This window comes from Ursus americanus, chromosome 11 (genome assembly GCF_024610735.1).
Source record: "Ursus americanus isolate L20-20 chromosome 11, mUrsAme1.1.p, whole genome shotgun sequence".
Lineage (NCBI taxonomy): Eukaryota > Metazoa > Chordata > Mammalia > Carnivora > Ursidae > Ursus > Ursus americanus.
The window spans coordinates 55305675-55328478 of NC_142137.1; the positions used below are offsets into that span (position 1 = coordinate 55305675).

The window sequence follows — 22804 nt, forward strand, 5'->3', positions numbered from 1 at the left end:
TTCTGCCTTCTGTGACAACAAGGATGGACATTGGGGTCATTATGCTGAGTGAAATAGTTTAGACAGAGAAAGATAAATACTGTGTGATCACATTTACATATGGAATCTAAAAAAAGTTGAACTCATAAAAGCAGGAAATAGAATGGTGGTTGCCAGGGGTAAGGGTGGGGAGGGGGAAGCAATGGTCTCAGGGTACAGACTCCCAAGTATAAGTTCTGGGGATCTCTACATGTGGTAACGATAGTTAGTGATATTGTATTATATCTTGAAAGTTGCTAAGAAAGTAGATCCTAAATGTTCCTTCTACACACACATGCGTGCACACACGCACACAGGCACACACGTACACCCCAGAGGTAACTAAGTGAAGTAATGGATTTGTTAACATTTTTGTGATATTTACTGTGCAATATATATGTGTATCAAATTATCACATTGTACACCATAAACTTACACAGTGTTCTATTCACTTATATCTCAATAAAGTTGGGGAAGAAAAAGAAAAGGGAAAGTTTCCTTGCTGAACTAAATAATTTCTCTCAAGTAGCAGGAAGGCCTAACTGCCATTACGGTGCTTACCATGTGCTAGGCCCATTTCATTTTATCCTCCTAGTAAGCTTCCAAATGTTTGGTTTTTTTTTTAAGATTTATTTATTTATTTGACAGAGAGAGAGCCAGTGAGAGAGGGAACACAGCAGGGGGAGTGGGAGAGGAAGAAGCAGGCGCATAGCGGAGGAGCCTGATGTGGGGCTCGATCCCAGAACACTGGGATCACGCCCTGAGCCGAAGGCAGACGCTTAACCGCTGTGCCACCCAGGCGCCCCCCAAATGTTTTAATCTGGGAAGGGAAACAGGCTCAGAGAGGATGGTATTTGTTCAAGGCACACGACTGGTAAACAGCAGACTGAATGAGATTATTTTGCGACCTCTCTTCACTGAGCTGCCTTAATCAATGTGGCAGTCTTCTTTATGATCAGCATTGCGCCATGAAGGCAATGGGAATTAACTCAGGACCATATTGGCACCTCTGATCAGGTGTCTTACTTCGAAGGTGTTATCAGAACCAGAGTAGGAACTGCCAGTCTCACAGTCCATACAGTCACCAGAAAGGTTTATTATTAGTTTTTAAAGTCCTCGTGAGTTGTTTATCATGGGGTAAAAATGGAATGGGGCATTTTAAAAAGATTACCCATAACTCTATAAACCCAGGTCGTCTTCTCTGTTCATGTATTTAAAAACAAAGTCATCTTCAAGTAAAATGAAAAACTAAAATGTTCCATAACTATCCTTATTGACATTAAGTGATTTCTTATGTCTCCATACAACTAATTTCGCAGGATTAACATATCACCACTCCCCTAAGGGGTTGATTATAGAATGAAAGTATTCTATGAAAACTTAACAATGGTGTTTTCGTTTTTTAATTAGAAAAAAATAAATTCAAATTGTATATGAGTTTATTTGGTAAAACTTTCACTAAGCTGTATTTCTAAAGTATAAAGATTAGTGTCCTTCAGAAGAGAGAAATTCTTTGTATTATAGTTTCTTTTCTTATTTTTTCAAAGATTGTATTATAATGTTTCCCTTCCAGTGAAAAGCCCTCCTTTAAGTTTGAAGTTAAAGCTTACTTGCCAGGAGGGAATTTTTTTTTTCAAGATTTATTTATTTATTTGAGATAGAGAGAGTGGGGGGTGGAGGGGCAGAGGGAGAGAGAGAATCTCAAGTAGACTCCATGCTGAGTGTAGAGCCTGACACAGGGCTCAATCCCATGACCCTGAGATCATGACCTGAGTCAAAATCAAGAGTCGGATGCTTAACTGATTGTGCCACCGAGGCACCCCTCAGGGGAACATTTCTTAATTCATTGTGATTAGAGAACTCTGACAGTGTGCAAAGTCTGATCCAACTATAGCAGTGGAGTCTAGGACCTTCATTCCCTGGTCTAGTAAACTCGCAAAAAGATTGGGAATGGAAGAAGACAGAGTGTCAGGTATAGTGTTGAAAATAAAGAAAGGTTTCTTCCTTGGACTAAGTAATTTCTTTAAAGTAGCATCAAGGCATAAGTGAAAAGATCCTAAACTAGAATTCCGAAGTCTTGTGTCCCAGTATGTGACACATCCCAGTATATGTGACACGTCCTGTGACATGTCCCAGTATGTGATATTAGCCAGAATGTTGTAGAGACACCATTCTGATACATAAGAAAATAGATTAGTAGCCAGTAGGTCTAACTAAGCCAAATCGTATTAGGTTTGCTCTTGACTTGTAATGGCGGTTTAGGACCATGGTGATGCTGCTAAGACGGAGGCACGTTCTGTACCACCACTGCCTCAGTGTTGTTCCTTGACCATAACAGGCCTGCCACTCCTGGGCTCAGGGCCCATATACACTGGTTGCTCCTTCAGCTGAAAACCAAACCAGTCCCCCACTAATCTGCACTGCTCGCTCCCTTCCGTTCTTTGCTGAGTGTCATCTTCAGATTGAGGGCCCCCCCACCGCAACCTCTCCATTTAAACTTAATCAAACCCTCCATAATTCCCTTTGTAGTTTCATTGAATAGCATTCATCACCATCTAATATCTAATACATATTTGTCTTCCACCACCAAAAAGGAATGTAAGTTTCAAGAAGGTTGGGATCTGTCTACTTTGCCTATTTTTAATTGTACTACTGTATCCCTACCTATTAGAATTGTTCATGGCACGTGTGAGATGTTCAATTAATACTTGAAATGTATGAGAGAAAGTAGGTATCTTGATTCTGTAATTTCCCACCTAAATTATTGGCACGTGAATTAGAATTGTTATGTGAATTAGAATTATGTTAATTAGCTTTAAGTGATAGTTTTTGTTTTATTTCAGGTTTAAGATGCTTTTAAAATTTAATTTGTCTTTTCTTGTAGTCTCACAGCTTACATTTTTTTTTTTTCTAAAGATTTATTTATTTTAGAGCATGCATGCGAGCAGGGGCGGGAAGGGGCAGAAGGAGAGGGAGAAAGAGAGAGAGAACCTTAAGCAGACTCCACACTCAGCATGGAGCCCAACGTGGGGCTCAATTCATGACCCTTAGATCATGACTTGAGCCGAAGTCAAAAGTTGGATGGACCCCTGACTGACTGAGCCACCCAGGTGCCCCTCATCTTCTTACATTTATATATAAAGTCTCCAGTGTTGGTGTGCGCTTAAATTAGTCATATTTCATTTGGAGTCATTCTGGGGAGAAAGTGTATTGAACATATAAGAAGTATATTGAGAAGAGGTGAATTCTCAAAAATATTTAAGGGTTGGAGGAAAGCACTGCCTTTCACTAATATGAACAGGCTCATGTGTGAACCAGATTTGCATCTTACTGTCCATTGTTTCTATTCTGCTCAGTCTTAATTTATTTGTGATATGAGAGTCTTTTAAAAATTGTAGTTGCTGGGCTTTGCTCTTTGTAGATTGATAATCAGTAGTTTAGGCCGCTTGGTGTCACTCGCCTTCCACATAAATCCTATTATTGTCTTTCATCTAACTGGTAGTTAACTCCCTAAAACTCCGGCTTTCATTCTTAAACTCTCTTGAGTAAAAGAAACCTATAGTACCTTCCATGTACAGCCTTTTGTTCTAAATTCACAGTCAGGGGAGATACATGTGTGTAAGTCACAGTCCTTATCCATTCTAGAGTCTTAGGAGAAGATGAGCACGTGCAGGAAGATCTCTGATGCAGGAAAGCAGGTGATGTCATATGTGGTTGATTGACACTGCCATGGATGTGCGGAGGATTCATCTGTTCATCACATACTTATTATGCATGGGTGCTTCTTATGCCCATAGAGTCTTAAAAGTCTAGGGAGAGAGAGAGTCAATTATATTGAATATTTAACAGTCAGAAATAAAAGTTCTAAGGGGATACAAGAAAGAGATCAACTTTGCCCGCAAGGCTTTATGGAGGAGGGAGCTATCAGTCTGAGAGAGAAGCTTCGTGGAGGTCGAGACATTTGGGGTGAGCTTTCGGGATGAGCTAGATTTTGACCAGTGGAGAAAAGTTGAAGATGGAATGAGTAAAGCTATGAAAATGAAAATGCAGACGACATACTTGGCCAAAGCATAGAAAAGAGGTGGGGTGTGAACAGAAATTATAGAATGGAAGGCTGGCCCTGGAGCCATAAAGGCTCAGCGAGGCGCCCAGACTATCTGTGATAAATACAGACGCCGGCCATGCATCCTCCGGCACTCCCGCCTGTGCGAGTTAGGCAATCGCGGTGGTCTGGGAACTCCTCGTTTCTAGCTATGTTGTTTGTCTGCAAAAAATGCTTTTGAGAAAGAGCATTTCTGAGAAGTATCATGTAAGAATGAATGCTTAGTGTAGAAAATATTGGAAAATGGGAGAAAAGGTGTGAAGAAAATAAAAGTCACTTAAAATTCCACATCCTGACATGATCACTGTTAAAACCAATATCTTCGTCCACTTTTTTTGCTTTATACTCTTTATTTTTTCCCCCTCTCATCAAAGTAGGATTGTAGGCCCTATCCACATCCTGATTTTTTTCACTAACTCGTTTTGAAGATCTCCCTGTGGCAAAAGAGGTGGTGGTGTTTTTAAAACATAGTATCACAGGTGACTTAATTATTAGCTCTTTTCCTGGTGTCAAGCAGGTAGGTTGCTTCTACTTTTTTTTTTGCTGTGCTAAATAACTCCCTTCTTCATGGATAACAGCCCAAATTTACGTTGGACACTCTTCTAAGCACTACCTATATTAACTTATTTAATCCTCACAGAGGCACAGGGGTAAACGTGCTGTTTGGATTCCTGGTTTACAGGCAAGAGAAGCACAGAGAGGCTAAACGACTTGCTCAAGTAATTCCATAGATAGGGGCAGAGCTGACCAGATCTTTGTCTGCTTTGGGAAAACTGGGTCTGAAATGGAAACATTAAGGAGATAATGCATTTATAATAATTACCTACAATATCTACAACTTATCAATATATTTAATAGGTAATATGTAACTTATATATGTATATATTTATGTATGGAAGTTGTTTGGGAGTGAGGTGTAGATCTTCCTTCATTCTCACAAAGATTCTTTTTTTTTTTTTTAAATGATTTTTTATTATGTTAGTCACCATACAGTACATCCCCGGTTTCCGATGTAAAGCTCGATGATTCATTAGTTGCGTATAACACCCAGTGCACCATGCAATACGTGCCCTCCTTACTACCCATCACCGGTCTATCCCATTCCCCCACCCCCCTGCCCTCTGAGGCCCTCAGTTTGTTTCTCATAGTCCATAGTCTCTCATGTTTCATTCCCCCTTCTGATTACCCCCCCCCTTTCTTTATCCCTTTCTTCCCCTACCGATCATCCTAGTTCTTATGTTCCATAGATGAGAGAAATCATATGATAGTTGTCTTTCTCTGCTTGGCTTATTTCACTTAGCATTATCTCCTCCAGTGCCATCCATGTTGCAGCAAATGTTGAGAACTCGTTCTTTCTGATAGCTGAGTAATATTCCATTGTATATATGGAGCACAACTTCCCAATCCAGTCATCTGTTGAAGGGCATCTCGGCTCCTTCCACGATTTAGCTATTGTGGACAATGCTGCTATGAACATTGGGGTGCATATGACCCTTCTCTTCACTACGTCTGTATCTTTGGGGTAAACACCCAGTAGTCTCACAAAGAGTCTAATGTTCAGCTGGAAAGTGAGTTTATAACCTAGTCAGCAGATCTCTAACTAGTGGCTATTTTCTCGAGGGTTTGGATATCCAAGGGACTGATCTCCTGAGACGGTCCTGCCAAGCAACAGCTCCTCCAGTACTTACAGAGACTAAGATCCCTGCAAAAATACAGTTCTGGGTTCTGGAGCTGTGTTGCATCATGTATTTAGTGAACTGCATTGTACAACTTTGTGGAGGTGGGCTCTGCTTTTATTTCTGGAGCCAGTGGACTTGAGGAAGCTAAGCATCTTACCTGTACTAGCACCCCCTCCTTAGCTATTTTAATTATGTAGCAAATGTGACGAGTATCAGAGGGTCAGTTGCTGATTCTTTGGAAGACCGAAAACTTGTAGATCTGTTGGTAAAATGAACACTGGAAACTTTCTATTCCTGTGTCTTTTGATAGTTTGATTCACAATTTCCTTGGGTTGTTTGGTGACTTCCCCTTCCTAAAACACTGAGTAGAATGGAGGGCTGTAGGACAGAGGGGCATTGTTCCATTTTACAAAAAATGATTTCTCTGAGACTCCTGTCCCATACCATGTGATATAAAACAGACAGTAGTATGGCATGCTTATATCTATAAACTCTCTCATCCTCATACCTAATAGTGCTGCTGGGCACAAAGGAAAAGAATCCTGTTTGTGGAATGAGTCCATCGCTATGTAAATAACCCCTGGGAGGAAAGGCATCTCATGCTTCCATAAGGCTTATCAAACCCTTTCTGGAATGAGAGCAGGCAAAGAACTGTGAAGACATGATATACTCAGGGAACATTTCGAAAGCCAGGACAGCAGTGGGGAGAGGTGGTGAGAGTCAGATTGTTTAAATGGCAGAGCACCTGAGGTGGTGGTCCAAGGGGCCCATCCATGAATAAGTGAAAGGCTAGGGACAGAGGAGAGAAGGTGCCTGAGACTGTCCCTGTTTTCTTATTATTTGGCCCAGGATAGAGACTGAGTACTTGTCTATAGCTACAAAACAAAACAGAACAAAACAAGAAGGAAGAAGAGAGACTTTTGAATCCAATGTGAGGATTTCATAATCATTCCTTTTTTTTCTTGCTAATGTTTGCTTTTACATAATAACAAATCTGTTTATGTCTGCAAAGGATTAGCTGTGGACCCTGCTTCTGGAGCAAAACTCAGACAAGGATTTACTAAATCTTCTAAAAAAGATTAACTCCTAGAGGCCAGGTAAGAAAAAAAAATTAAGTTCTAATCCAGGTGTTTCTGATCATCAAATGTGCAAGATAGTAAGCCTTTAAGAGAATGAATCCATAGAAGGCAAACCAAGAGAAATTTGGGTTCACCTTCGGTTGGGTTAATAAGATGTGTGCTCTTGAAACATACTTTGTTAAACGTATAGTTTGAAAATGATATTCAGTTCTGACTGGACTTAACAGGAAAGGGGAATGATCCCTCATCTTGCCCTGGAAGGCTACCACCGTGTGCCTTTTTCCAAACACATTTCCCCCAAAAGGCACAGTTCCCTGAGATAGATACTGAATATCAGGGCTGCTCTAGAGACTTTTTTCTTAATATTGTGAATAGTTTGTTACAATAATTAAAAGTATAAAGATGCCTATATTATTTAACTTTCGCAATGTGGAAACAATGAAGTTCTAAAGTAAATGCCTTTTATTGTTTTCAGACTGTCTCCCTTTAACTCATGAGCCTGGATGGCTGTGCACCCAGGAATGCCACCTAAGGGGAAGGAGAGGCGGATGGCTGTTTGTAAGCCCACGATTCTTCTTGAAACATCATGCACAATAAGTAAAAACCAGATTCACCTTTTCTTCTTCATTACTCCCTTTAAACTTTTCAAAACAATATTAAACAACACATCAGCCTGTATGACCGTGGTTGACTTTTGTTTTAATTACATTTAAAGAAATGTTGCTTTGATGTTAGAACCTCCTCTTTGGAGTTTTACTTAGTATTTACTCAACTAGGAAAATAGTATTTTACCTAGCTTCAGTCTACATAATGTGAAATCCCGTTTTTGATATTTGCTTCTAATGAACTTTAATCAGTAAGTAGTCCTATTTTAAGTGTCCATCTATATACCATGAAGAATTGTCTCACACCAGTGCACACAGCTTTTGAAGAAACACTGCCGTGGAGGGACAGTTACAATCACCGTCCCTTCCTGTGGGAAGGACACTCTTAAGCAGACTCAGGCTATTTATTTATCATGGCCCAATCAGAAGCCAGCTGGTCATTCCACCACTGGTTTCATATGGCTCTCAATTGTTCCTTCTCTTTGCCATCCTCAGGGTGAATAAACTTTGTAGAGTCCTTTATACCTATGCTTTTTCATGTAAGAACTTTTATTTTTTTTTCTTGACCTGAGGGAATTTCAATTAGGAATTAAGCCATCTTTCCTGTCTAAATTTAAGTAGGAGAATCCCAACCTACTCCCATTTGTAGTGCAGCAAATGCAACACCTGAAACTCTTAGGATCTGTATTTTGGGGACCTAATGCTGTTCTATGCTCAGGAAAAGCAGCTATGTGTCTTGGAACGGACTGAAGACTACTAAGCCATATAAAAGTATTTGTGGAAGCTTCTATGACTGGATCTTGGGCGATTTGGCTAAGGTGAGACAGTACTCTCTCTCCTCATGCTCTAGCAGATCGCCTTCTCTCAGAGAGGTAAAAGCAGATATAGGAATGGAGGTAGGCATCCCAGTGGAGTCCGACTGAAGAGATAACCTTTATCCCTTTGTCTCATTTCCAGGTTAGACTGTACCTTAAGGCTCTACCATGTCAGTTCCACATACTACAGCCAAGCCCCGGGTCACTTGTCTGCTGCCTGACATGGTCCCCGGCATCACTGGTAAGGGCTGTGGGCCAGGGTTTCTCACATTGGTCAGTAGGCTTCCTTGATGGGCAGAGGTACTCAAGGCTTCCCTCTCTCCACCCACTCCCACCCTCATTAGAGGTGAAACAAAAATAAACAGGCTTGTCAGATTCAAGGGGTCATAATACTTTCTGAAGAAATCCCAATAAGGAATAGGAAAGTTTCTAATTTGTACTAAAAATTAATGGTAAGGACCAGTATAAAACTGGAACATGGTAGCCCAGGCTACCATGGCTACTCCAGTAGCCAGTACTCTGACATTTATATCAGAAACAAACAAATTACATAATGTTATGGAAAGATCCAAGTGTTTGTTGTATGAGTAATTTTTAGAAATAAATTAATAGTGCTAGGAACTTAAGCATATGAGCTTCCACCTTAAATCCTAATTTACTAAAAAAAAAAAAAAAGAGTAGTTCCTAGTAGATGCTGGGTAGTCAGAATAGTAGCTTCTGTGGGGGAAGTAATGACCAGGAGGGGGCGTGAGGGAGCTGGAGATGTTTTAATCTCCATCTCCGTGGTTACGTGGGTGGAGTTGTATATAAAAATCAGTCAAGTCAAGTATGCAGGATTTGTAGAGTTTATTATATGTAAGATATATCTTCATATAGAAAGCCTCTAAACACAAAAGACAAAGGAGCTTTAAAAAAAAAGGTTAGGTTTTATATTTTTAAAACTCATTAGATACCAAATTCAAGACATAGATTATAGTTACATTGCAAATGTTAACCTTTTTGAATAAAACTAATATTGACTTAAATGATGAATTTAAAATGCATTTATTGGTGATTAAAAATAATACTTAAGCAGAGTAGTATTTTAAGCCAGAGCAAAGAAAATTCTTGTTTAATATATATATATATTTTAAAATTCCAGTAATATTTTCTTAAATTCCTGTTAAAAAATATAATCAATATTAAAGTCAGCAAAATGCTTTTTTTGACTGACGCCTGGATTATTTTACCACTTAACCTGGTTACACAGTGATTTTTTTTTTTCTGTCAGATTTAACTGACAACCAGTTTAGTCTTTAAGATAAATGAAGTGATAACTCACATTGTAGCATCTTGTGGAAAATATTCAAACTACATTTAAAATGCTTTAAAATGGAGACGTCTATTATTCCACAAGAAATTGTTTCTGTAAAACTACAGGTTGGCTATGGCAATAGTAACTAAACTACATCCAACCCTGAAGGTAGAAAAATCCCTGAAAAGAAATACACAGCCTAGTTATAATATGCAATATAAAGGTTATTTTCTTATTTTAAAAATTCTCCCATTTAGGAGAAATCCAAACCTTTCCATAGTTCCCTTACTAGGCAGTGCCACATAAAATTAGTTAACATTATTATGATCATGGCTTACGATTAAATTCAATTTGACAAACACCTATATATAGCAGCCCTCGTTTGGATGTCGGTTATGACAATATTTGCAGTTCCATTAAAGAATACTTGCTTATTAAATTTGGTACAAAGCATGAACACTCAGGACAGATTGGCACAATACATGCAGTTCGAGAACTCTTCTCATCTCAAGCCAGTCATCACTGAATAAGCCATATTCTCAGTCCTGCTTTCCAAATCTTTCTTTGTATTATTATAACTGATGTTTAAAATGCTTCTTAAAACACCTTCCAGAATAAGAAAAGTACACTTTAAAAACCAGTCATCTGAATGCATGATGGAAATGAGGCAGGATGGCAGAGCCAGTGCCAGCTGGGAATACATGGGGAATGGGAGGAAGGGGGAGCTGGCCCAGGCTCATGGTGCTCATGGCTAGTGAGGGATCTTGTTGCTGCTGCCCCAGACAGCCTAACCTGTGGGGCAGAGACTCCCCAGGCCCCAGGGTGAGAGTGCTATTCCCAAAGGCATTTTGGGTAGCAGGGGGGGGCAGCTGCCAGAAGCCCAACAGGGGGGAAAGGTCCAAAGAGGCAGGTATTGTTAGGTTCACAGCATCCGCAGGTAGCTCCTTGGGCAGGTTTACTTTACCAGCACTTCCCTTCGCCAGATCAAAACCTGGGGTGAGCTTGTGAGGTGACTGAGGCTCTTGCAGAGGCAAGTCCTCAAGCAAATTGATATTGCAAAATCCTTTAGTATCTGTTTTGAGGGGCAGGCTTGCAAGTGGGGAGTATGAGGTAGAACTGGTGTTGTACTTGTGATTCTGGAGGGGAGGGGGAGGAGAGCTAGGAGATGTTACGGGGTGGAGGGGGGCCAGGGGCTCTGGCAGCGGTTGTACAGGCTGGGAGGTTTGATCCGAGGGGTTGTGGGGGTGGCTGTGTACCTCAGCTGGCAAGCTACTTGCAAGCCCGTTCTGTGCAGGAGCTCCTAGAGGGAAAGGAGACAACGGGGCAGCCTTCAGTTGGAATTGGGGAGAGATGGAGTGGAAGGTGCTCAGAAGGTCTCCAGACTGCAGACTCTCTTTCATCAGCTCCTGTGAGTGTGTCTTCTTGGTATGTCGAGTGAGGTGGTCTTTGCGCCCAAATCTCTGGGCACAGAACTGGCACAGGAAGTCCTTGCAGCCTGTGTGGACCACCAGGTGGCGCCGCACGTCTTTCCGGGTATAGAAGCATCTTTCGCAGTGGTCGCACTGGTGCTTCTTTTCCTTGGTTCCGCTGGGAGGCTTTTCTTCAGCATGGGCTTTGAGGTGGTCCAGCAGCACTTCTGTGCTCCCTAGCTCCAGGGCACAGACCCCACAGGTGAGGTCGCCGCTGCTGGCCGCATGGAGGGCCAGGTGCCTCTTGTAGCCCAGCATGGTGTTGTACTTCTTCCCACACTCCTCACACCCAAAGGCCATTTTGTTGGGGTCATGAGTTTGGAGGTGGTTCTTTAGGTGGTCTTTCCGGTTGAATGTCTTCTCACAGTGAGCACACTGGTGAGATTTCTGGGGTGAATGGGTAGCCATGTGCCTAGGAGCAGAAGGAAAAATTTCATAATAGATTGTTTTGTTTTAATAGTCAAATGTGTGGGGATGATATGAAAATGTTAATAGCTTTCTCTAGGTGCTGGCTCAAGAGATTTTCATTTAAAAAATAGCTTTTCTGTGTTTCCCAGGTTCTAAAGATATATAACTTTATAATAAGAAAAAAACAGGCACTACATTAAAGGTCTAATACAATTTTCATACCTGTAGAAACATATTCAGAAATATGAGAAAAAAATGAGAACATATTTTCCTCATCTATACAAAGATTTCTAAACAAACATTTAAAAATAATGTGATTTTCAAGAGGGGGTTAAATGGGTATTCTGTGCTCTTTGGAAATTACTGAATTTTCAAAAGTGACCCAATTTACCTTCTACACAGAATCCCAGGCCCCCCTCACACTCCCTTCCCAGATTTTAGGTTATTGTTTCTAAATATAATTTCTGCTTGGTCTTTATTGATTGAGGCAAAAAGTTCAGGCCACAGAAATAACACTGAAAAATCTATCCTTATCCTCAGAGAGTGTTCACTTGGACCCAGAACACCACCCACCACCTGTGCTCTGAGCCTGAGCCTCATGCCTAGGAGATCCTTACACTTCCATCTCCGTTCCTCTAGTTAGCACTTTCCTATCAGCTCTCATTTCAGAGGTGTGCAGCCCCTGGCACCAGAGGCTCTAAAGACAGAATACCTCAAAGAGTTAAAATGGACGTGAAACAACGTTATGTCCTACCGGCAAGCCACAAGCTGTCATTACGGATGCTATTTTAGAAGGAAAACTAACATACAGGGCTTGGCATTTTATATCATACACTTATTAAAATGGACTTTAAAGTTTTAATTGAACTTTAATTGATATGAGGATTTGCTCATATCACTGAGTTTTTAAAACCAACAGAGTTTAGATTTTAGGAAACCAGTGGAACTACAACACAAATGGAACTGTGATGGTTTCCAGAACTGATCTGTGCTTTACAAATATAAAACCAGTATTCTGAAATTTCAGATCAACTAGGATGACTATGGCTTGTCCCAGAAGCTCAAAGAAAAACTTTCAACGGTTGTAGCAGTTTAGCCCTTTTAGAAAAAGTCCTTATGAATTGCCAGTGAAGTTACCAGTGACCTTTAGGAAGTAGGCTGGATCTTGAAGAACTGGAGACAGGGCTGCACGCCTCTGAGATGCAACTGAACTTGTGGCTTTGGATACAAAAGAATTTCTAACAACTCATTTCTGTAAGAAAAGGATTTAAGTCAAAAGTGTACTAATCATGCCTTTCACCCAACTTTCTACCCTACATTGTCCATTCCTGATCCTTTTCTAGAGGTAGAATTGGTAAGGGGTCTACAGTAGCCAGTTCAAAAATATAAAGATTTGAGCCAAACTGTCATTTTCTTAACAATAAAGCAAAAACTTCTCTCTCCTCCTCTCTCCCTTAAAAAAAAATCAGCTGACTTTGTGCAGGGGATAGAAAGAAAAGGAAGTTCCATCCCTTCCCTCCACACCAGAGCTCAACATACACAGGGCTATGTACCATGATACAAACAACATGGAGGGACGGCAGCCAGTGCAATAGGCATCTGAGAGCTGGAAAAGAACGCTGTGGCCCCAAGTTCCACATGTGCTGAAATACATTGCAGATGGGGTCTTCCAAGCCTAGTTAGAGGGCAAACAACCCCATTCTTACACAAGATATCCACAGATACATCATCAAGAATAGGTGTGAGGGAGGAATGATTTACAAACTTGGCATTTTAACAATTTTCGATTTCATCCAGTACTAGTGAATAGGGCCCCCAGAGCTCTGCCTGGGCTCGTCTATTCATGCCTCTCTCCCTTTTTTCTTTGTGGAGGACTGTGATCTGATTAGATTCCATTAATCTCCCATGGATAGACAGATCAATGGCAAGTTAACAACTCTGGACTGTCCTACTCCTAACTACCTGTGAGAAAGGCACAGGTTGACCAAAGTCTAATTGAGCAATTCCACTGAATTTCTGACTCTCTCCTCTGCCTAGCATCCAATTCTTCCCCCTTTCAATTGATCCCTTACTCATCATGCAACAGGCCCAATCCAGAACATGATCAGCTTATAGCTGAAATTACTTCAACTGGTTTCCTTCCCTCAACTTCTCTTCTTGCCTCACAGCCCACGAAACCACCAGTTTCAGTCTGTGCTTCAGGCAGCGCCAAGTGTGGCACCTGGGCCGTGCCAGTGACCTCGGAATTCCTCCAGGGTCCCTGCTTACGTTAAGACTTCCAACCGGCCTTGCCAAATCATCTTTCCTTCTTGCCTTTTGCTGTTTCCACCTGCTTTTCCCGGTTGCTGTACTGGGACCCACGTTCTCTTCTCTAGTTAAGCAAGTTCTTTTCTCCAAACTCTGCTGATAAAATGGAGCCTATGTTGCAACTGAAGGAAATGGGAGGGAATGCTGCCCATCGTAAAAACTGAAAACCAAAAGCCGAAAGCATCCCCACCATCTCACCACTCTTCCATTCGGTTTTAGGGCCGCTGCTTGGGGCGGAGAGGCACGCCATGCTGGCGGCCGTGCAGGGCCGGCGGGTCCTTGCACAAGGTGCACGGCTGCCTGTTTCTGCCTTCCTTCACACCCTTCCCTGGGCAAGTTGTTTCCCTTACTCAGAACTACCACGGCCTAAACAAATTGCTTCAGACAACCTGAGTGCGCCCTACCACAGTAATCCCACCTAATTCCTGTCATTCCAATTGTCAGCTCCACTGTCTTCTCCCAGTAGTTCCGTCCTATACGTGCCTCGTCCTCATTCACTCCATCACAGCCTCACAGCGGGCTTCCTGCAGCGACAGCTGGTTCCGGCGTGCGGGGAACAATCACCGCGTCCCCAGGAGCAGCTTGTTGCAAAACAGGAAGGCTTTGCAACACTATCGGTGCACACAGTAGGCACTCAATACTTACATGTTTATGGCAACTAAATGTTGGCCTATGTACAGAACCCATTTGAATTTTAAAATACCTATGCATTTATTGGCTTATTTTAAAAACGAGATCATATTACATTTATCTATGACAGTGGTATTCTAAAGGGCCAGGAGCATAATTTAGCCTTTTTAAAACTTCCAAGTGCGTTCCTCCAAGAGCACTCCAAGATTTAGTAATAATGTGGTCCATGTTAATACCACTCAGAGGGAAATCCTCTCTGGCCAAATTTTGACTCTGATCTGTGTTGTAAGTCTGAAAGTTGCAGGTCTGAAGTTCACATCATGAAGATGACAGGCAAATGACAGAGTTCCCTTAACCAGGTGTCCAAAGCAGCCCACAGTAGTGGGGATTCTGCATGTGGACCTCAGACGCAGCACACAACGTTCATGCTCAACGACCATTCTCAAGACCGGTGCGCAACTGAGGGGTGTTACGTAGGTTTTGTCTTTTCTAGGACATAAAAACTTTTGGAGGCAGAAGCTATAGCTCATAGATTCATTTCCCTCATGGAGGTGAGCATCTAACAGTCGTTCAAGAAATAATTCAGACTAAATGTACTATTCTTTAAAAAAAAGGGGGGGGGGACTGGTCTGCTAAAACCGTGTAACATGGATGCTTTTAAAAATCCAATTAAATGCATATCCTCAACACCTGTATACCCAACAGAATTCCACCTGTTAGGCTGGACAGACTGCTCCCAAGTTGAGAAAAGCCTTCATAAACTGACACTTGGGAGATGTTCCCTCCTCTCCATCCTATCAGGACCCGGACTGTAACCTCATACTTCACAGCTGTCCACTTGCCTCTTCTCTCTCCTCCAAATTACTATGAACCATCTTTCTAACATCCTAATCAAAATCCCATGTTTCACCACTTAGACTCAGGAGAATAAATAAACTCTTCAGGACAGCGGATAAGGCCTGTTAGGAGCGGCTTCCTTTTTTGCCTCCAGTCTGAGCCTCACCCGTCCCTCCTCCACTGCTACCCTCTGTACTTGTGTGCTTTAAGGTCAAGCCTTTGGGCTTCCCCAGAACCTCCTCTCTGTCCACCTCCTGGTCATTCTTTCTGTCACAGCCCAGGATTCCCTGTCTGAGAAGCTTTGTTGGCGCTCATCAAGCTGTGGAGAACGGCTCCTTCCACCTGCGTAGCTCCGTCAAAGAACTTACGCTGCATTTTAATTGTTTGCATGACTCCCTCTCCAGCATGGGTCTTTTCATCTCTCTGTTTTTATGCCTGGCATACCGTAGGACCACAGGAAAGAATGTTAAAAGAATGAACCAATGCTACATGCAACACTGTCACAGAAAACCACAGTAAACAGGGGTGTGTTAGGGGCTAGCGTGCGTCCGCATCCTGCATCCATTTTCCCTTGCAGTGTCTGGTCAGGGGGCTAGCTAAGCCATTTAAAGGTATGTGTAAAAGTGCATACCTTTTCCAGAGCCTCTCACCTCATTAATTTATATCTGGAAATGAAGGCTTTGCCACAGTCTGGCTGCAAGCACTTGTAAGGTCGCTCCCTGGAGTGGGTATAATTGTGGATAGTGAACTTCTCCAGGGTGAGGAACGTCTTGCCACATAATTGGCAGGGATAGGTGGCCATGGGCTTTACTTCTCACACCTTCCTTTTCAGATGCGCTGACCAAATGCTGTGCCATTTAAGCACAAAAAGAAGGATGGTGCTGAGCACATGAGCGGAGCCACGGCAGCCTGAACTCCAGGTCAGGGGAGAGGCCGCGTCGTGGGCCTGGGCCTGGTTCTACCCAGATATGGGCCTCTCAGTTACCATGAGCTTTGCTTCCTGCTTTCCCACATCCCAGTTTATATATGCAGTCTCGGGCTGGGAGGAGAATGTCGGAGGCACAGGTGAGGTTCCAGGAGCAGAAAGGTAATCTGCATCACTAGAGCTGGCGCATATCCTGGATCACCAGACCATCTGTGGAAAGAGGAACAGAGGAACAGTGTTCTTGAATTAGCCATTTGAAAACAATGCTCTTCCTCCCCTACTAGTTCAGCATCAACTACCCAGAATCAACACGTTTCTTTAAATGGCCCCAGTGCAGCCCCCAAGTCTCCCTCCTCCCTGTGCGCTTCCACCGATCCTTCAGCACTTAAGTCCTAACTGGTGAGGAGGCCGCACAGTGTTTCGACGGTACAGGAAGCACACGCTCCCTTCGACAGAGACCGCTATTTCCATAGACACGGTATTAGCTACTTCAGATCATGACTTCAGGTCAGTGGGAGACTCAGTCGACCAATTAAAAAACAAAAAAACAAAACAAAACCAACAAAAAAACACCTCCCCTGTGCATTGGAGTGTTTTACTGCTACAGAAACAAAAATCATCTCTGCTTATTCAAACCATGCGCTCCTCCTCTTTGCTCGTTGTTAGCATAACATACATTGTTGATCACACCTGTTTAAACTTCCACGGGATGAGATGAAATAATTTGTATACATCCAAGTTAATTTGTTTGCAAGGCTACCAGGCTGAAGGTCTCAACTCAAGGATGCCAACAAAATGTGAATAAAGCTAGGTTAGCTCACTGCTGCAGGGCGTGCGGAGCAGAGACAGAATCTCCCAGAAACAATGGAGGCTCAGGCTGCCTTCAGAGGTACAGGTAGCATCCTCTAGTGAATTGTTCTCCTAATCTCTTCCCCTTGGTTTATAGGGACATTTCCTCACTCCGCAGCCCCACCCTGGAGGGCCAGCTACGTGTTTGCAGACCACTTCCAGGAGGGGGGCCTGCTGCCTTCTCAATCTCAACCTGTCTCAAACCCAAATCGCCAGCACCGTTCCAACCCAGGCAAGTCCCCCAAACCCAGGCTCTTCTGGTTCTACTGCTGGACCATCCCGTGAGGAGGCTGACGTCTCAGGCGGTCCCGAACAACGCAGTCACACCCTGACTACCTAGAATCCTGTACTTTTCTCGAGAGAGTAATTCGCAGGCAAGTGGATGCTAACCTTTCAAGTGCCAATACTTAAAAAAAATTAGAGTACTCTATGTTTACATTAAACACACTGGAGTACCTTTTGTATGCAGGCCAGCCTTTTCTGAGCTTTGCCAAGGAAGCGGAGCACTGGGTAAAGGGACCAATCACAGCAGGTCTTCAAGTGCCTGTTTCCTGCAGGCTTTCGTGGACCGCCCAGTCTTTAGAGCTGCTCTTTATTGTTAAAAGTTAATTTTTACTTACCTTTTCACAGTTACTTTCAGATCGGAGAGCTGGAGTCTAGCTAGGTGAAATTTTATTGTAATAACAATCGAAGCATCTTTACACACACCGGCTCACAGCACATGTGCGCAGAAAAACCAACACTCCTTTTCTAATGGGCAAAAACTGCAGCAAACTTGTTGCTTTCCTCATCAGCTAGCTCAGATGTTTCAGTGTCTGGTCAGAGTTCCAGGCACATACCCCTCACTGAGGTGCCCCACCTGCCTGGAACCCTCAGAGTGGACATGCGCACTGGTCCAAAGCTAGGGACACGGGCCTTCTCAGCCAGCATCTCGGCACCAAACCTTCCTTCTGATGGTAGCACGCACATACCTTGTTCCTCTGTCACCAAGTGTGACTTGAACCGAGCCCCTCTCCCCCAGCTCCTTGTCCCCTCACAGCATTGCCATTCATGCCCAAAGCCCTCCCCTGAGGCATCCCCAACAACTGGCCACAGACAAAATGACTCCTTCCAGGAACGCTATCCTGTGTGGCCGAGTTTTTGCTGCCAGGTCTCCTGATGTGTCCTACTTCTCGTCCAGCCCAAGTCTGGCCGTAATACTGGCCCAGCCAGAAAAGCCATAGAGTTTATCATTGTCACTGAATATACTCATTCACTTGAAATTTCTGTGTTCTCTCCAGATCAAAAAAGATTAAAATGTACACACAGTTTGAAGTTTGAAATTCATCTTTTCCTTGTTCTCATCATAGCTGAACTCAAAATAGCACCAGTCCCTCAGGAGAAGAGCTGGCTTGGTGGGGGGCATTTTCTCTCCCTTCCAACAATCCCCTGCATATACACTTCTTTCAGCTTCACTAAGTTCATTCTCCCCACTCTTGCTTTATGAGAGATGACGAGTATGTCCAAGAGAACTTTCTGTGATGACGGAAATGTCACATACGTGATGGCTACCGAACACTCAAAATGCGATGCTAAGACACTGAAATTGTTGTTAAAGTAGCCTCATGTGGCTAGTGGCTGCTGGACTCAGTAGCACAGCTCAGCGTCACGCCTGAGAGAGAGGACGGCAAGGTTCTGCTTTCCTTCAGCCACCTGTGCTGCTGATTCACCCTCAGGTGTCTCCCTGAAGCGTGGGAGGGGTTTATGTAGAACGAGTCCCTTGCTCTATGAATACCGTGGACGGATTCCCCAGTTCAAATTCTAGCTTGCCCATTTGTTCGCTACATCTTGCATGTTCCCTCGTTTGTGACACGACCTGATGCATATAATGGACTGCTGGGGACAACCAACTGGAACAAGAGGGATCTGAGATATGCGGTAATCTAAAAACACACCACACAAATATAGGTTGTTTGTGAAACACTGGGATTAAAAGTAGAAGCCATCAGCTGCACAACTGGCATGGGGTTCTAGCCACTCCAGCTATGGATACAAGAGAAAAACACACGTTCTCTCCCTCTACATAACCTACCATCAATTATTCACAGTGGGAGGAACACAAATGGCTCACACATGCAGACAAGACCTATGACACTGCAGGTAAAAATTCTTTCTCAACAGATACCAACTTTGGCTGATAGCTTACCAACACACCAAGAATACGAAGGAAATGTAAGATTTATTCAATTTAGACTTAAAAAAAAAAAAAAGAGTACCTGCCCTTTAGCACTAAATAAAATTTTCCCAGATCCACTTTCCAGCCACTTCCCTAGATTCCAGAGCCCAACAGTCATGGACATCATTACCTACATTTTCCTTGGCTTGGCCCCTCAAAGATGGTGGGTATATAATCAGGGATTTTTAGACATGGCATGTTTTATTTAAACATGACACACATTTCCTCCCTGTGTTCCCCATGGAACTTTCAAAGAACAAATGTCACTGAAACATTTTTATACATATTTAACTTATTTCATGAATGCCTTTTCCCAAGACTGTGTGTGTTCTAGGTCTATGTGTTAAATACACCTTGCCCAACACCAAGTGCAAAGTTGGTCCTCAAATGTTGAACTGAATTAATTATGTGATAATGAACACTCTAATTTCTTCAGGAAGTCTTTTTTAATGATGAATTCAAATTCAAATAGTTTTAACGTTTCATTCACCATAACTGTGTATTTCATTAATGTGGACCCTCAAATATAAATATTTACACTGTTTTCATGATATTATCACAAACTCCTATAAAAATAGTCTTTCTCAACAGATTATAAATGCATTGTGGCTGAGGATCAAAGCTCAGCTATTTTTAAAAAAATAAACCGTGGGGATAATACAACGTCCCCCATCTCCACGTACATGACCAGTACTGGCTGGCTGCCGCTGATTCCAATCTTTGGTTGAAACCTGATGCGCTTTCTGGCCACATCCTTAAAACAGACCCGTGATTAACTTTCTATTATCTGGCAAACCACCAACAGTCCTAACAGAGAACTGACAATGGGATGGTCCTGATGGTAGTCTATTCTGTGACTTGACATACAGATTGCATTTGAGTCTTAAATATGGTAATATTTCAACACCTGTCACCCTGGAGAGATAGTAAGTCTTCCCCCAAAACATCTCAGGACATAATTTTCAATCCCCTTGATTCTAAAAATAGTGAGTGAGTGATACAGATCTGCCAGTATGCCAAAGAAGGCTAGTGCCATCTGCTTCATTCTGTTCATGCTGATTATTTTGGGGATGAGTGAGGATCAGATTGGAATAAGAACATATATATATGGCAACAGCTAGGAAAGACTGTTCCCTGAGCGCGGGTGGTATACGATGGTAGAGGTCAGAGCACAAGTGTGGTTCTAGGATGTCCCCAGTGCTGCATAACACAATCAGCTAATGGGGGACGACAAATGTTCTTCAACATTCTCAAAATAAACTATGACTTCTGGCTTCTATTTCCATTGTGCCCAGTGACACAATGCAAGGCCCATTTCTGAGAAGAAACTGAATTTCCATTTTTAATCTTCCAACATGGGTACTCTAAGCTCTTTTTTTGACTCCATTCATCACCATTCCTTGTGGATAAGAAGGTTCTGCTCCAAACATTTCCCTGTGTCTCATACTCCCATAACTTGGGATTGTTTTTATATAAATGTGTGAAAAACAGTTGTAAAAGGGCCTCTATCAAGTTTCTGTTTTCTTCTTATGCTCACAAAATATGAAACAGCCAATCATGGAGCAGGGTGGGTGGAAGCTCATTGCTTATTTGGCTCTAGGAGCCCTCTAGAGAGGGTGCTTCTCTTAGTTCTTTGAAGGACTTTGGTAGCAAGTTTCTAACATCAACTGAAAAACTATCCAGAAACATCAGCAAGATAAAGAAGATGATTCTCAGAACCTCTAGGTAGTTATTTCTTATTATGCACATGCACTGTAAAGTTTGGTAGGTATTGTATCTGACCCAGTATGGCAGACAAGTTGGGGCTCAGTGTATGTCTAATCAGCAAAACAGGTGCTCACAGGGCAGGACTAACTTGGTTGTGGATAACAAATGTGAGGCCTTGATGAGTACCTTACCAGATGGCTGTGGCTAGGTTTTCACTCTTAACCTAGAGCAAGGGTTCATAAGTGGCTGTGAATTCTCTAAAATTTTGTGCAAATTAGGAGGCATGTATATTGGAGTTCTTATGGGGAGAGGGACCAAAGCTTTCTTTCAGATTTGCTAAGGATTCCAAGATTCAAACAGGGTAAAGGCCATTGACTTAGATGAAAACATAAAACAAAACCTTCTTGGTGCCATCAACTCAGTGTGTTCACAAAGTCACGGATACGTCCTAAGCCACGGGCCATATATTTTGTATCACTGCATTTTATCAGGTTAGAAAAACCTGATAAGAAAAAACAAAAAAGGTTCTATAATAATGTTCTTCTGAAATTCAAGCAGTAAACAACTTGTACAAATTTCATTTCAAATAGGACCACGGTGGCGGGGGGGCACCTGGCTGGCTCATGTCGATAGAGCATGTGACTACTGATCTCAGGGTCATGAGTATAAGCCCCGCAGTGGGCACAGAGATTACATAAAAAATAGATTTAAAAATATGGCTACAGAGGATAACTATCATGTAAGACAGGCCTACCTTCTGCCTAGAGGGCAGACTACCCTCAAAATCATAGGGGTTCATTTGTCAGCACCTTTGAAAATCTTTTATATGGAAAATGTCTGTGTATTTATCCTCAATACAGTATTAAGATGTCATCACTGAAATCCACTAACACCTGAGCTGACAGCGCCTGGGATGAACTCTTAAGCTGGATCCATACGGCTTGACACCCTGCCGTGTCTGCACACCTCTTTCCTACAAAGGCCCGGTAGCAACCAAGGCTGCAGGTCAGTCCACCTGGTATTTCCTCAATGTCCCACGTTCTGTCACGCCTCTGTGTTTTCCACACAATGCCCCTTCCTAGAATGTCCTGCCACCCCTGCCCACCTGGCCAACTCTTCCTTCTTCCCGTCACTCCCAGGCAGAGGAATGAGCTCCCTGTCTGCTTGGGGAGATGGTGAACCTGGGAGGAAGCGATTAGAAAGTCCCGCTGAAACCTGGGGGGCTTGGGCTAAGGAGACTGTGGTGGAGATAAAAGTAGCTCACACCACAGCTAAATTAGAGCAAAATCGGTTTGGTGAAAATCTACATCCACAAAACGTTCTCGTGTTCCCTCCAGAACTACTTATTCAACAGCCTATTCGACATCTCCACCTTAAGACGTCTGAGACCACTTGTTCTCCCGGTGGAGGGGGAGCCCTGACTGCCCTGGGGGGTGCCGCCCGGAGCAATTTCCCCACCACCTGCTGAACAGTCAGGTTTGCTGCCTGCTGACTTTTAAACTGTTACCTTGAGAGACTTAACTTTGTTAACTCAGTGACTAAGCTCTTATTTTCTTGGAAACAAGGCCTAAAATAAACAAGAAAGCAAAGTGACTTATGTATCTAATATTCAGAGAGCAAAGTAATGAGAAAGCTCTCTGGTTGATTACACCACAGCTTCAGAACATCAAATCTACGCACTAGACAGAAAATGGCAATAAGGACAGGGTGCGAACTTTCTATTTACAGATAGTTGAGTAAAATCTAGTGAAAGATGGCAAATTGAATAAAAGTGTGTGGCTCCAGTCTCTCCTGAAACTCTACTAAAACAGTATTAATGAGATTTTTCAAAAATACAGCCAAAGATAACACGAGAGGAGAAAACT

The 22804-nt window shown here is 42.7% G+C and overlaps 2 protein-coding genes across 3 annotated transcripts in view; one reads left to right on the forward strand and one right to left on the reverse strand.

Annotated features, from left to right (window-relative positions):
• The window catches only part of ZC2HC1B (zinc finger C2HC-type containing 1B), a 54855-nt gene extending 35583 nt beyond the window's left edge, over nucleotides 1-19272 (forward strand). The window contains exons 7-10 of the mRNA XM_087865547.1: nucleotides 6812-6896; nucleotides 7354-8301; nucleotides 8441-8539; nucleotides 10887-19272. Of these exons, the coding sequence (XP_087721673.1) occupies nucleotides 6812-6882 (71 nt within the window). The 3' untranslated portion in view covers nucleotides 6883-6896; nucleotides 7354-8301; nucleotides 8441-8539; nucleotides 10887-19272. The remainder of the gene's footprint in view (nucleotides 1-6811; nucleotides 6897-7353; nucleotides 8302-8440; nucleotides 8540-10886) is intronic.
• PLAGL1 (PLAG1 like zinc finger 1) lies at nucleotides 9214-16367 on the reverse strand. Of its 2 annotated transcripts, none has more exons than XM_045810119.2 (2): nucleotides 16229-16367; nucleotides 9214-11473 (listed from the first exon to the last, which is right to left on the reverse strand). In XM_045810119.2, the coding sequence occupies exons 1-2, from the start codon at nucleotides 16255-16257 to the stop codon at nucleotides 10234-10236; spliced, it is 1269 nt and encodes a 422-aa protein (XP_045666075.1). In that variant the 5' UTR covers nucleotides 16258-16367; the 3' UTR covers nucleotides 9214-10233. The 2 variants fall into 2 exon arrangements, with proteins under 2 accessions (XP_045666075.1, XP_045666073.1); XM_045810117.2 differs by lacking the exon at nucleotides 16229-16367 and adding an exon at nucleotides 15894-16045.
• Nucleotides 19273-22804: the final 3532 nt, after the last annotated feature.